Below are 14,396 nucleotides of genomic sequence, written 5' to 3'. Positions count from 1 at the left end.
TCTACAAGCTCGTAGCGCTTTTCTGAAATACCCATGTTTCTATATCAGTGGTGCTCAATATTTCATGGACCCCAAAAATGATATGTAATAGGCCGCCGACCCTCATCTGAAAATATGTTGTTTCAGACAGGGACCCACCCCAGTAGCAAAAATAACAGATCTACAAGCTCGTACCACTGCACTCGGTGCCGCGCTATGAGCTTGTAGATCTGCTATTTTTCAAAAGCTAAAGTATAACATAATGAGGTTCCCGCCCAGAATGATTTAACATGCTTCACAGAGCAGAGCATACTGGCGTGTCACCGCCTGCTCCAGCCCCGTTACAGATCCCAGCCAGCACACAGCAGTGCTTGTCAAAGTGGGGCCAGGGGAACGCCAATGGTCTCTGAGCGGGTTTCAGAGGGTCCCCAACAAGTATACGGTCGCCTGTCCGCCGGATGGCCCGGCCGCTGACCCTCCTGTTTAGCCAAAATGGTCTTGAATCTTGAATCTGGTTTTTGAAAAATGTGGAATGATTTTCTTCACCAATCTTCTCTCATTGGGGGGGGGGGGGGGGGGGGGACCTGGCACAAAATGTTTTCAATAGGGGTCCGAGACCAAATAAATATCAATTTGGGGGTCCTTGGCATGAAAACCTTGAGAACTGGCCTACAGTAATAATAATAATAATAATACATTTTATTTATAACGCACTTTACATTCGTTAGAATCTCAAAGTGCTACAGTGAGCAAATGCGAAAGATAAAAACATAAGAAGCATCACACCAAACCAAGAATTTAAAACAAAAGGGCAAGCTTTTCTCTTCTTAAATGAGTCACCCGACTGTGGTGCTCGCAGGTGGGCGGGGAGGGCGTTCCACAGTTCGGGGGCGACCGAGCAGAATTAAGGCCCGGTCACCCATGGTGCGCACGTTGGTCTTAATGGGTTTGAGGAGCGGAGGGAGCGAGTGGAGGGTTGAAGAAGGGTGACTAATTATTTGAGGTAGGAGGGAGCGTTGCCGTGGATGCAATGGTGGGTTTAGCAGGGAGATCTTGTATTCAGTCCGAAATGAGACGGGGAGCCAGTGGAGTGAGCGGAGGATGGGTGTGAATGTGCTCGGTATTTACGCACCCTCATCAGGATCCTAGCAGCGCTGTTCTGGATGTATTGGAGCCTTTGAAAGGCTCTTGCGAGGGATTCTGATGAGAAGTGCGTTACAACCTGGACAGTATGAGCATCAGATCAAACCATCCACTTATTATTATTATTATTATTCTTTATTTACCCAGGGAAGTAGCTGAGCACAGGTGCTCATTTTCAGCAACGCCCTGCACATAGAAACACACACACGCGCACACACACATAATTATGCCTAATTTAAAACTTGCAACACGGTTGGCTATTTTCGGCGACTGACAAGGTATAGATCAGTATATTTTTCGTCTCACAAGAGAGGGCGTTTCAATGTCAACTGAAGAGCCCATCAACTGTCCATTCTGTCACTGCCGCCCACACCGCCACCGCAACCCCATAACCCCCCGAGTTTCCCTCATCACAGCCTCTTAAACCATGTTAACACATTGAGAGCCCACGCAATACTGCCCAAAATCACTTTCACCTAGAAAATCCATTCACATTTTTTATAATTCAGCTGACTGTGGAGACACATGCTGGAACTTTTTACTTTGAAATGTTTTATAGTTTCTGAGTTATTTAATTTAAACGCCAAATGCATTCTCAATGGCGAAAACACAAACTTTGGCTTTTTCTGATTTTTTTTAATAAAAAAAAAATTAAAAACGTCCACAGACGTCTTGGGCTATGCACGTGCGGTAATACCCAGGACGTCCACAGACGTTTTGGGCACAAAATGTGTTAAGAGGCTTAAGAGAGCCTCAGGCCCCCCATCACTTTACCACCCACCCCCACACACCTTCCATGCCCAGCGAGCAGGGGTTCCATTTGTAAAAAAAAGGTGAGGACTGAGGAGGGTACGTTTTTTTTAAAGATGGAGTGCCATGATTTTTTCCCCACCCTAAAACATGTTCATCAGGTATTATTATTATATAAGGAGGAAGAAGTTTTTCAAAAAAATGTAGGCCTCCAGTATTTGTTAAAATGTTGTTTTTATGTGGGCACCCCCACCAGTTCATATGCCTGGTTTGCCTGGTGTGTGGTGATCCACCTGAACTGAAGCCGCACCGCACCCACAGCTCTAGTTGTATGATAAAGGGGGAGGGGTTAGGGGAGGGGCTGATCGTGTGACGTCACTATATCAGTTTTTTTCATTGGCACGTTTGACTGTCAAGGTTTCAGCCTCCAGGAAGAAACCCTATATCAAACATATCAGTCTTCCGTGTCCCAAAAGGAAATGCATTCAGTCTGACCAGAAACGGGGATAAAACATATCCCCATCGGTTATGAATGAACGACTAGAGGGGGGGGATGTCAAAAGCAGATGCATGGATTCCCCGCAGATCAAAAAACCCTGCCGGCAAATACACGTTTAGTGCTGCGGTACATCGCCTGTACCCCCAAAGGGCCCTGAATGACACAAAGGACGCCGCGGATGCGAGGTAAGTAATGGTTTAGAGATGTGATGGACCATACTGCGGCCAATACAGTACATCACTGTCTAGTCACAGCTTCCCCCATAAACATATATAATATAAGTACATAAGCAAAGCCTTCTCCTGTTAATGGCTTTATTTTTTAGATTTTGCTTGTTTACATTTTCTCCCTAGTCATTAAAACTCACCTGATATAATCCGAGTCAATGTTGGCTAAACATCATGGCGTATTTAATGAGACCAAGGACAATTTAATTTAATAAATAAAATAGACCTTTTATCCCTGGGGCTATTTTCTAATGAATAAATAGGCTACATTAAAAGTTAACACAATGATGACTGAACTGTTAAAAGCATGTTTCTATACCATACTGAAATTAATGTCATCCAAGCAATACGGTATACTTTGGAGTAATGTCAAGTAGACAGAGTTCTAGTCATAAAAAAATATTGTCGGCTATTTTCGGCAAACATTTGCCCCAGAAAAAAACTTCACTACACTAAAACAACGATACAACATAAGTTAACAACAACACTGAAGGTACATCAACAATCAACAATAAGCATAGCGGTAAATTAAAATCTTATTTAGAGTGGGCCTTTAGCTAGTCTATAAAAATATCATCACATGTCTGGTTATCTTTCAACCACTGTTTTAATATAATAGTCCTTTCTGAAGGCTGAGAATGTGGGGCTCACCCTTAGGGCAACTGGGAGACGGTGCCAGTCCGAACAACCTTTTGTTGAGGACATTTTTGTCCAAGGGTGGTCTGCCTGTGGTGGGCCTCGCTCGCAGTCCCTTCTGGAGTCTGACCTATAGTGCTGCGGCCACTGTCCCTCTTCCTATGAATAAATTCCCTTAGGGGAAGGGGAGCCACTAGGCATTTGTAGATAGGCACTTTTGAAAGTTCTACATTTTTCTAAACCCAAAAAGGGATGTTTTTTCTTCCAGAATGGTACAGGGCATGGTATGAATTGGGTTTCTAATCAATCACATTAATGTAGCGTGATTTCTTTCTACGTCCGTGATTAGACATGGTAACGCCCCGCCTGCCTCTGATTGGCCTACCGACACTGCCCGTCTTGCCTGTCCTCCGAGATGCAAGGGTACTCCAAGGTGGGAAATAATACAAGTACAAGAGAATGGCAACACGCGACAGTAACTTGTAACTTTATTTTTTGTAGAAGAGGCAAACCAATATTGTTTGTACCGTTTGCTTTGATTTAATAATTGATTGAACAACTGATTTGATTTGGCTTGTCTAATATTATATCTTGTATTATATCGTACTTGTATTATTTATTTATTTCCCACCACGGAGTAACCTCGTAGCCTCGGTCCCATCCCATGCTTACTTATCTGCGAAAAGAAAACCTTGCGGCAGACTATCCAGCATGTAACCTCGCCTCACCCAGGCTTTCCACCACCTCAGAGGCAGGCGGGGCGTTACCATGTCTAATCACGGACGTAGAACGAAATCACGCATTAATGTAACATAATATGTTGAAACCACCATCAGACCAGTATAAAACAACTGTTCTTTCAGTTAGTTCAAATTATGGTAATAACTTAGCCCGATGCTCAGGCTGAATATTCATTTTGTTTGACTTCATCGCCAGAACATATTTTTTAATGGGCATGGCTAGAGATTCAGGGGCTGGAGACAGGCCAATAATAACTGAAAGAAGTCATTGCATGTTGTGCTTGAGAGTTTGCTTGGAGAAGCCATGTACAGTATGTATGCTGTTAGTGTACATTTGGAGTAACATAATGTCAAATCAAAGTGCTGTGAATAAATTGTTTACATACTGTATACATGTACTGTATCTCGCACCGTGACTATAACAGCAGAGTTATATTGTGACTACTGCTGATTGTTCTATTGATGTCACACAGTACGGACGGACAGACAGACAGACAGACAGACAGACATACAGAGTCTTGCACACATAGTAGATATTAAAACACCCAGCCACACACATAGTCACTTAAGGAAGTGGTTGCACCACTTAAAAATAGATTCCTCATTGGCCGCTGCATTTCGTTGGAGCGATGTGTGTTGAAGGAGGGGCGGAAGAATTTACACTGGGAGAGGAAGTACGCCGGAAGTGTGGAAGGCACGTTACGTCACGCTGCCACTCAAGTGATTGCTGGCCAATCACAGCGCATCTTTTCCGGAACTTACAGACCCGAACATGCGCTCTGTGACGCACGCTCATGCTTCCGCGGGGCTTCGCAAGGAATCTCGGGAAAGTTTTGCCCTCCCTTGAGCACATACGCTCCAGAGCAGGAAAGGGCGTCTACGTTTATACGTATGTCTATGCTTGCACAGATAACCATGGGCAGACAATGGCCTTCCTTGTAGTTTGACGGTGTGTGTGTGTGAGAGTTGGGGTGAGCGGAGGACAGTGCATTTATTATGATTCATAATTCAAAACGAGCCTATATAATATAATAAGGCTAACGTGGATTCAGACAGATCCACCAAATAGGTTTGCCAACAACAGTCCTTTCTCTACCGCTCAGTGAGCCATGGCTCTGTCCTAGCTATGACAACGATGGCAAACAAATCCGTTTTAATATGAATATATTATAGACATTTTAATTAACCAGTATGATTGATACGATAACATATTTACCCTCGTATTCATCCTTTTCTTCACCCCTGGCATAAATAGAATCAGTTGCTGCTGCTTTCAGAAATTATAAAGATAATGCAGCCCATTTATCAAATTAAATGGTCATGGTCAAATTGACTGATATGAATAGCTTGGATTCCCATGTGCCCATTACTTAATGGGCTGACCATGTGAAAATGAACCACAGGCAAGCGAAGTCCCTCTATTTCTATCACTACAACCAAGACAATATCAGTGCTGTCGGGCAGAAACCTTGTATCACTATCTCCTTATTTCAACTTGTTGCGACAGTAGGTCGCATTTACAATGAATCTGAATCTCCTGTCCGTTAGTCACGTCCATTAGTCACACACCACACCGTTAGTCACCCACACCTCCATATTATGGTCACGCCTCGTGACATTACGTCTCCATATATGGTCACGCCTCGTGACATCACGTGACATCATGGAGACCCTTAGATCTCCATGACATCACGCATCGCGACACGTCACGCCACCATATATGGCCATATGAAGATCACGACACTGACCTCACCTAACCCTGGATAGCCATACATGGAGAAGACTGGATCATCACCTAGACTGCAGGAGCCGGCAAGCAACTCTACATCTGACCTCAAACCCTTAGATCTCCATATCCTTCCCCACCCGTCCTTCCTGTTCTGACATTCCATATGTTGATCTGACCTCATCAAACCCTGTACACTCAAGACACGCCTCGTGACACCAGGCGCGTAACTACCATGACGCAGACCACGCGACTGCGTGGGGGCCCAGAGGCAAGGGGGGCACACGGCCGCCCACCCGCGCCGTCTGTAAGCCTGCATGGTGGTGGCTGCTGCTATAGCACACACAGCCCCACACCATACCATAATATGCATAGGCAACATGTGCCCCGCCTCCCCCAACAGCTCTCCTGTCTAGAGTGTAGCGTCGGTCCCAGGCTGTAGGCTAATAACGTGAAGGAAGTCAGTAGTGTCTGTGGCGCACCGCAAGTGTGCATGCAGTGGGCTTTCCCAGTCTCGAGTCCCGACAGCCAGCCAGGTACGTGCCCAAATCACAACTACAATAATTGTACAGTGCCCCGCTGTTTATAAACCAACACGCAGTTTGGGCTTGTTTTTACAGCAGGCTGCTCTGTTCACAATTGCGACAGGTACCGTACAGTGCCCCGTTGCGCTGTTTATAAGCCAAAACAGTCTGTATGGGATATTTCGATCGCGGGGGGGGGGGGGGGGTGCTGTCGGGGGCACTCTAGACCATCCTGCGTCAGGGTCTGGTGCTGCGTAGCTACGCCACTGCGTGACACCCTCCATATATGGCCTTTACAGAAGTCATTCCTTATATTACTCTGACCTCATCAAACCCTGTACACTCAAGACACACTCCATATATGGCCAGTACAGAATTCATTCCATATGATGATCCGACCTCATCAAACCCTTAGATCTCCCATATATGGAGCTGACCTGCTCTGGCATTCCATTTGTTGATCTGACCTCATCAAACCTATTGCACTCAAACCCTGTTACGGGCAATATAGCTGTAGACCCAATGTGGGACCCTTTTTAGATGCAAGTCCTGTAAACAGTTCTCTACAGCAGATTTCTTGACCAACAAATGCCTTACAATCCGATTACTGTGTTTGCGTGCCCACCTGACTGCCTATTCTGGGTATCACTGAGGGGCCCTGAGAAAGATAATAAACCCAAAGGCCACCTGTGAGTCTTAATCTGTTCCTGGATCAGATATACACGCCTATCCTACACAGAACTTAAGAACCGACATTTCTACTGCTGAGGTAAGATGCTATCATTGCCATGTCTGTGCGTGCGCACGCACACAGACACACACACACGCACACAGACACACACACACACACACGCAACCCCCTCAACCCTCTCACCTGTCCTGGTGTTGTCATTGTCCTGTCGAGAGGTGATAGTCCGTTTTTCCCAGTCTTTCTCCCACCTCGTCAGATCTGCACCAGACACGGTGATGGAACACTGTACGTCTGAACGTCACTCAACTCTGCCGTGGCTGCAAAGACACACAATGACACCAATATTAGAGCGGCTGATAAATGTATATCCTCTGAAGTATGTACAGTACAGTAGCATAGCCTATGAACTGTCTATCACTGTATGCATTGGGGGCCAGGGAGAGAGAGAGAGAGAGATGGCAGTGTACATGGGACACCGTGGGAGGTGAGGTGACAGACACAATTGTTTTTATGAGGCTCATGATATTCACATCTACAGACAGAGAGAAGTGGACTCGATGACACACACACACACACACACACACACACATTTTAACCATTTATTTATGTCCACACAAAGGGTATGCATACAAGGACACAAATATTATAGGTGCATTAGAGTTACATTTGCAAAGTCATGGCATGTGTTTTCGTGATACAACAGGCATGTCACACAGTACTCTATGGGTATAAGTAACAGCGTCTCCGCCATATATGACGGCTGCCAATTATAGCAGAGACACCACAATACTTTGCCAGCCTTTTTGCCTCCTTTTTGGGCATCCCAAGTTGTTGGAACCCTCTAACAACCAGTCTGTGCATATGCCCTAGGCTGCCAAATATAAAGACAAATAGTCTGCACCTATAGCCCAGCTCTGAGATGTTATGTAGAAGTGGTTGGTATTTTATGACCTTGGTCATAAAGGCTTCCTCTAGGCTGTGGTCAAAGGTGCAGGCTATCTCTAATACAGACACTTCTCTGGACTCTTCCTCAACCACAACAATATCTGGTGTATTAGCTGCTAGAGATGTAAAGGTGTCTGAGTTATCACTGAGTTGGAACATGGATGGAATGACCTTGGAATGTTTGTACATTCTCACTGAAGATGCATGGTATTTTGATATATCCTTTGCTATGAGTTCCACTATTCTATCATGGCGTGCTATGTACATTCCTTTATATGCATAACATCCATTCAAGATGTGTGACAGTGTTTCAGTGATCTGTTCTGTGGTGTGGTGCAAGCAATGAGGGACCTGAGTGGTGGGGAACCAGATGGATAGATTGAGTCTGGTGGGAAGGACTTGTAGTCTGGCCTTAACTGTAAATGTGATAATGTCCTCATTGAGTGCAGTGTTCTTGATGAATGCGTGTGAAACGGAGTGATCAGCATGGGGAAGACATGCAAGCTTCCCTTGGAGTTTTAGTCCAGTCCAGTGTTGTTGTTGTTGGTGCTGGTGTACATCCATGAGGACTCGTCTGGCACCTGTAGATGTTAGCAGGTGACTGTGTCCAGCATAGTTGACCGTTGCCCTGACCTGGGTGAGGGGGTCAGTTATGATATCCTCGGAGACCCTCACAGTCTCTGAGTCAGACCGCACCCACTCCAGGGACACTCCAGTACGGACACAGAGGTCATTTAGGTCTGGCCAGTCCGACCAAACCCCAAAGCCAGCGGAATGGGTGTCCAGTTTCCCGTTGGGTTTCCTCCGGAAGCCAAGGAAGTGTGGCTCTAACTCCCTGGCCAGTGGGACCTTACGCCTCCTTAGGTCCAGGAACAGGGAGGATCGAGCCAGCTCCCTAACATCCTTGTCATCGTTGTTTAACATTTTTAAGAGGTGAGAAATCCTCATGCTGGTGTAGATCCATTCCACGTTTGGGACTCCCAGTCCTCCCTCCCACTGTGGATGAAAAATTATGTCACGGGTGCTGTGTGAGTTGAGTCCAAACCATTTTCGCACTAGGCTCACTGTTTTGTCATTCATCTCACGCAGACCTTTCTGTTGAATGTGGACATTGGAGAACAGGTGTTGAACTTTGGAGAGCGCCACCTGTCTGATTGCTTCCAACTTCATAGTCAGGGGCAGTGGACACCTGTCAATCAGGTCCAGCCGAGATGTAAAATCAGACAAGATGTTGTTGACCTGCTCCTTCCATTCTCCTGCGATGTTGATTTTATGTCCAAGGTAGTTGTATGTCTCATGGAGAGTGTATACACGTAGAGGTTTCGAGGCTATGGTGAAAACTGGGGGTGTGTCTGTTTTGGAGTGGTACCACCGGTTCCCTCCACTCCTCCTTTCGTACAAGACAGCACATTTCGTGTTTTTGACCTCTAGGCCTGACCATTCTAAAAAGCGGTCCGTCCTGGAGAGCATGTTTTTGATTGTGCTCTCTTCCCTAGAGGCCAAGGAAATGTCATCCGCGTATCCCTGTACAGGGTTCGGGGAGATCACACCATGGGGGGCACACTGACACATCCACTTTATCCATTGGTTGGTGGCAATAATAAAATTGACTGCGCTCCATGGACAGCCAGTTTTAATGCCTATCTGTAGTGGTGTTGGCTGGGTTAGATCTTTCCCACATATTACCTGAATAAAGGAGCCCCTGTAAACATTTTTCACAATGTCAATAAACATCTGGGGCAGCTGTATTTCCTCCAGTGATTGAATCATGACTTTGTGGCTTAATGTTCCAAAGGCGTCTCTGAAGTCAAGGAAAACACAGTACAGTTTACAAGACTCATGCTTAAAGTCATCTATTCCTGTTTTGAGGCTAAAAACATGCTCATTCATGCCCTGCCTGTTGATGTAAGCCTTCTGCTTGGTGGACAAGATGTTAGCATCCACGAGCCATGGAAGGACTCTGGCTAGTACGCACTTCATGAACACCTTGTAGATGGTAGGTAGGAGAGATATATCTCTCCATGTTGTTAGATCCTCAGGAATATTGCCCTTTTTTGGGATACGGTGGATTAATGCTCCCTTCCATGAATCTGGTACTCTTCTGTTTTCCAGACAGACATTAAAGATTGGCGTTAGAATCTGACACGACTGTGTGGTTTTTAGAGTCTCGTATGTCACCCCATCGATGCCGCTGGCTTTACAGTTAGGGAGGCCATGTAGAACATCCTGTACCTCCTCAGCAGTAAAGTGCTCAGTGTTAGGAAGGAATGTAGGTTCAGGTGGTGGCACATCTCTGTGCCAAGGTGGGGGTGGAAGATCATTATTATGCCCATGGTCTTTACATTTATTGTCATAAAAAGACTGTATGACAGTAATGTCACTGGGGCAGGAGGGGGGGTCGAGGTACTCACTGTTGTTCAGGATCACCTGGATTGCCTTAGATCTCCTCTTCTGCCAGAGGTCTGCTAGCTTGTTCCTGCTGACTTTACGCCCCCTGGTGGAACCAGGGCGCGCTGCTGTTTGTAGTGACGGCAGGACAGTGTCACGCAGGGAACACAGCTGGAGGCGGATCCAGTCAGCTGTTGTTGTAGCTGTCAAAACATCAGGATATGGATGTAGCCGCGGGAACTTCTTCAGAACTCTTGCCACGTATTTCAGAAGTTGTATTCCGAAAGCTGTTCCACTGTGGCTCTGAGCTGTAAATACTCCGTTCTTGAAGAATATTCCATTAAGAATTGTAGCGAGTTTTATCCACTTTCCTGGATCGCCAGAGGAAACAAACTTCTCGTGCGGCGGTCGCTTAGTGTTTAAGCGGTCCCTGTACGTCTTCTCTTGGGCCTGGAAATTCACCCATTGCTGTTCCGACAGCGGACGGACATACTGCTGGAACGTAGCCGGGTCCAATGCCTCACTCCCCGGTAAATGTTCGCGGGAGGGGCCGTCGGGGGGCCGTGGCTGTTGGTAGATTCTACCGGTGAGTAGAGCCTCCTTGTACCCACGCTTGATCGTCGCGATCAAGCACATAATCCACAGCAATTGCAAATGCATCTCGAATATGCACCTACTACATTAACGGTGGTAGTTACAACGGGTGCGGTTGTTAATATTTCATAAAAACAACGTTGGCGTTCTGCGGTGCTTCACCTCCGTGCTGCCACCCTCGCGCGTGCGCACACACACACACACACACACACACACACACACACACACACACACACACACACACACACACACACACACACACACACACACACACACACACACACACACACACACACACACACACACACACACACACACACACACACACACACACACACACACACACGGAAGTTGACAGGTCCACAAGTACATTTCAGGCTTTTTATTTACCTTGAAAGTGCAGTGCAAGTCGGCGACAAAGTACAAAAAATAATACTGGCCAAAACAACGTTACTTCCAATGAAACAAAATGTACACTCAAGAGACAAGCAGGAACTGTTACAGGCTTTTCCCTGGCTTGCAGTTCTCCCCTGTTGTCTCTTACCTAGCCTCAAGTGAGACTGAACTGCCTCCACCTGCAGCAATCCTGCTCTTAAACAGGTGGGGCAAACCATCCTCTAATCAGTAAGGTCATTCATTAACTCAACCACACGGCCAACTAAGGCCTACGAGTAATTCTTCCACCCTACTATATTTTAGGAATATTAAATGTACAACTTCACTCAATTTCACAGGTCCAATTAATTTAGAGAATGAAGAAAAACATAAATAAAACCAAACATAAAACAAACATGAACAAACACCCCTCCTCCTCTACAGCACTTGGCACCCTCCAATCTAGAGAGGAGTGCCAGCACTGCAGAGGAAAACGGGTGACAAACACAATGCAACTTCAGTGTCAATAAATACAAATATAAACATATTTAAAACTCTTTCAATCATTGTGTTAATTACTAAAAATCTAATTGTACAATATATGAACTGTCACTTCCAATCCAGCTGGTTTGTCAATGATCAAGTTGACTTAGCTGTGTGGTCAGTGTGCAAGGTCCTTGATATTGTCTAGGGCACGGGCTGCCCCGTGACACCCCCCCACCCGCCCCTTCAGCAGCCACCCCTTGTGGCGTCCTCAAAAGACATCTCCTGTACAGTTCAAACCCCTTTCTGTGGAGGGCCACAACATTGAAAGGTCGTTATAAGGCATGGAACCACATCCTTATGGCTTTGTGTCCATGTCCTTCTCCACCCACCCTCCCTCTTCGGCTCTCACCTGGCCCGTATAGCACCAGTGCTGCCACCGCTCCTGCTGCCGACGCCCGATCTGTCGCTGCCCCCGCCCTGGTTGCCTCCATGACACCCTGGAGCTGGGTGATCTTGGTGGTTGAAGAAGCAGAGCTTCCGCTCCTGCTGCTCCCTTCTCCTTCTGTCCTCTCTCCATCTGGAATGTCCTGGCCAAGTTGGAAGCCGCAGCTCCCGCGGGATGAGGTGGTGCTCACTGCTGGACGCCTTCCTTGGTCCCCTTGTGACCCGCTCTCCCTCTGAGGCTCTGCTTGCTGCTGCTGAAGATGTTTGGCTGACGATGTTTGCACTGTAGACTGTCCCGTTCTCTTTTCCACTGCCACCAACTAAGAACGGCCATGCACCACCACCCACAGAATCGAGAAAGAGCTATCAATCTGTCAATCCTTTCTGTGTCATCAATATTAAGGCCATATATGGAGATGTCATCAATATTGGCCGGCAGCAACCTGACCTCAAACCCTTAGAATTCCATGTATGGAGCTGACCTGTTCTGACATTCCATATGTTAATCCTTCCCCATCCATCCTTCCTTTTGGATGTCTCCCTTTTGACTGATACCAACCTGTCCATTTAAACTCCAGACGGGCCTGCCCCAAAGTCATTAGTTCAGCCGCGTCTGGCGAAAACTAGTTATGAACAGGCCCGAAAATTAAGATTTGGCATGACCCCCCCATGCCAAAGCGCCAGCGCTCACCCAGCAGTCTGCTGTCACCCAGGCGCATATGTTGATCTGACCCCCCATTCCAAAGCGCCAGCGCTCGCCCAGCAGTCTGCTGTCACCCAGGCACATATGTTGATCTGACCCCCATTCCAAAGCGCCAGCGCTCGCCCAGCAGTCTGCTGTCACCCAGGCGCATATGTTGATCTGACCCCCCATTCCAAAGCGCCAGCGCTTGCCCAGCAGTCTGCTGTCACCCAGGCGCATATGTTGATCTGACCCCCATTCCAAAGCGCCAGCGCTCTCCCAGCAGTCTGCTGTCACCCAGGCGCATATGTTGATCTGACCCTTCCATTCCAAAGCGCCAGCGCTCTCCCAGCAGTCTGCTGTCACCCAGGCACATATGTTGATCTGACCCCCATTCCAAAGCGCCAGCGCTCGCCCAGCAGTCTGCTGTCACCCAGGCGCATATGTTGATCTGACCCCCAATTCCAAAGCGCCAGCGCTTGCCCAGCAGTCTGCTGTCACCCAGGCGCATATGTTGATCTGACCCCCATTCCAAAGCGGCAGCGCTCGCCCAGCAGTCTGCTGTCACCCAGGCGCGTATGTTGATCTGACCCTTCCATTCCAAAGCGCCAGCGCTTGCCCAGCAGTCTGCTGTCACCCAGGCGCATATGTTGATCTGACCCCCATTCCAAAGCGCCAGCGCTCGCCCAGCAGTCTGCTGTCACCCAGGCGCATATGTTGATCTGACCCTTCCATTCCAAAGCGCCAGCGCTCTCCCAGCAGTCTGCTGTCACCCAGGCGCATATGTTGATCTGACCCTTCCATTCCAAAGCGCCAGCGCTTGCCCAGCAGTCTGCTGTCACCCAGGCGCATATGTTGATCTGACCCCCATTCCAAAGCGCCAGCGCTCGCCCAGCAGTCTGCTGTCACCCAGGCGCATATGTTGATCTGACCCTTCCATTCCAAAGCGCCAGCGCTCGCCCAGCAGTCTGCTGTCACCCAGGCGCATATGTTGATCTGACCCTTCCATTCCAAAGCGCCAGCGCTCTCCCAGCAGTCTGCTGTCACCCAGGCGCATATGTTGATCTGACCCTTCCATTCCAAAGCGCCAGCGCTTGCCCAGCAGTCTGCTGTCACCCAGGCGCATATGTTGATCTGACCCCCATTCCAAAGCGCCAGCGCTCGCCCAGCAGTCTGCTGTCACCCAGGCGCACATGTTGATCTGACCCCCATTCCAAAGCGCCAGCGCTCGCCCAGCAGTCTGCTGTCACCCAGGCGCATATGTTGATCTGACCCTCCCAGCAGTCTGCTGTCACCCAGGCGCATATGTTGATCTGACCCTTCCATTCCAAAGCGCCAGCGCTCGCCCAGCAGTCTGCTGTCACCCAGGCGGATGCGTAAACGCTCGCTTCTCGCCCTCAGGCGTCTTAATGGTAATATGTACTTGTTGAGCACACACACACACACTACACTCACACAAGCACACGCGTGAAGTATATATTATTCATAAATGAAACGCCGTTTGCTGCTATTTATTTCACATCCATAAAACAGTCTTAATTACTGTTCAAGTATAGGTTAACTTTAG

The 14,396-nt window shown here is 47.7% G+C and overlaps 1 protein-coding gene across 5 annotated transcripts in view; it reads right to left on the bottom strand.

Annotated features, from left to right (window-relative positions):
- lrrtm4l1 (leucine rich repeat transmembrane neuronal 4 like 1) overlaps nt 1-14,396 on the bottom strand; it is a 241,050-nt gene that overhangs the window by 219,306 nt on the left and 7,348 nt on the right. For 2 of the 5 annotated variants that reach the window (XR_013791932.1, XM_079524524.1), the window contains exon 1: nt 7,099-7,207. Coding sequence is in view for 2 of the 5 variants with exons in the window: in XM_079524527.1 (XP_079380653.1) it covers nt 7,099-7,116 (18 nt within the window). In the remaining 3 variants the exon portion in view is untranslated. Of the gene's footprint in view, nt 1-7,098; nt 7,233-11,232; nt 11,321-14,396 lie in introns of those variants that run through there. The other 3 variants (XM_079524527.1, XM_079524526.1, XM_079524525.1) reach the window with 3 other exon arrangements.

The sequence above is a fragment of the Electrona antarctica genome (assembly GCF_951216825.1).
Source record: "Electrona antarctica genome assembly, chromosome: 16".
Classification (NCBI taxonomy): domain Eukaryota; kingdom Metazoa; phylum Chordata; class Actinopteri; order Myctophiformes; family Myctophidae; genus Electrona; species Electrona antarctica.
The sequence above is the reverse complement of the archived record's forward strand: the minus strand, read 5'-3'. Positions and strand labels throughout refer to the sequence as shown.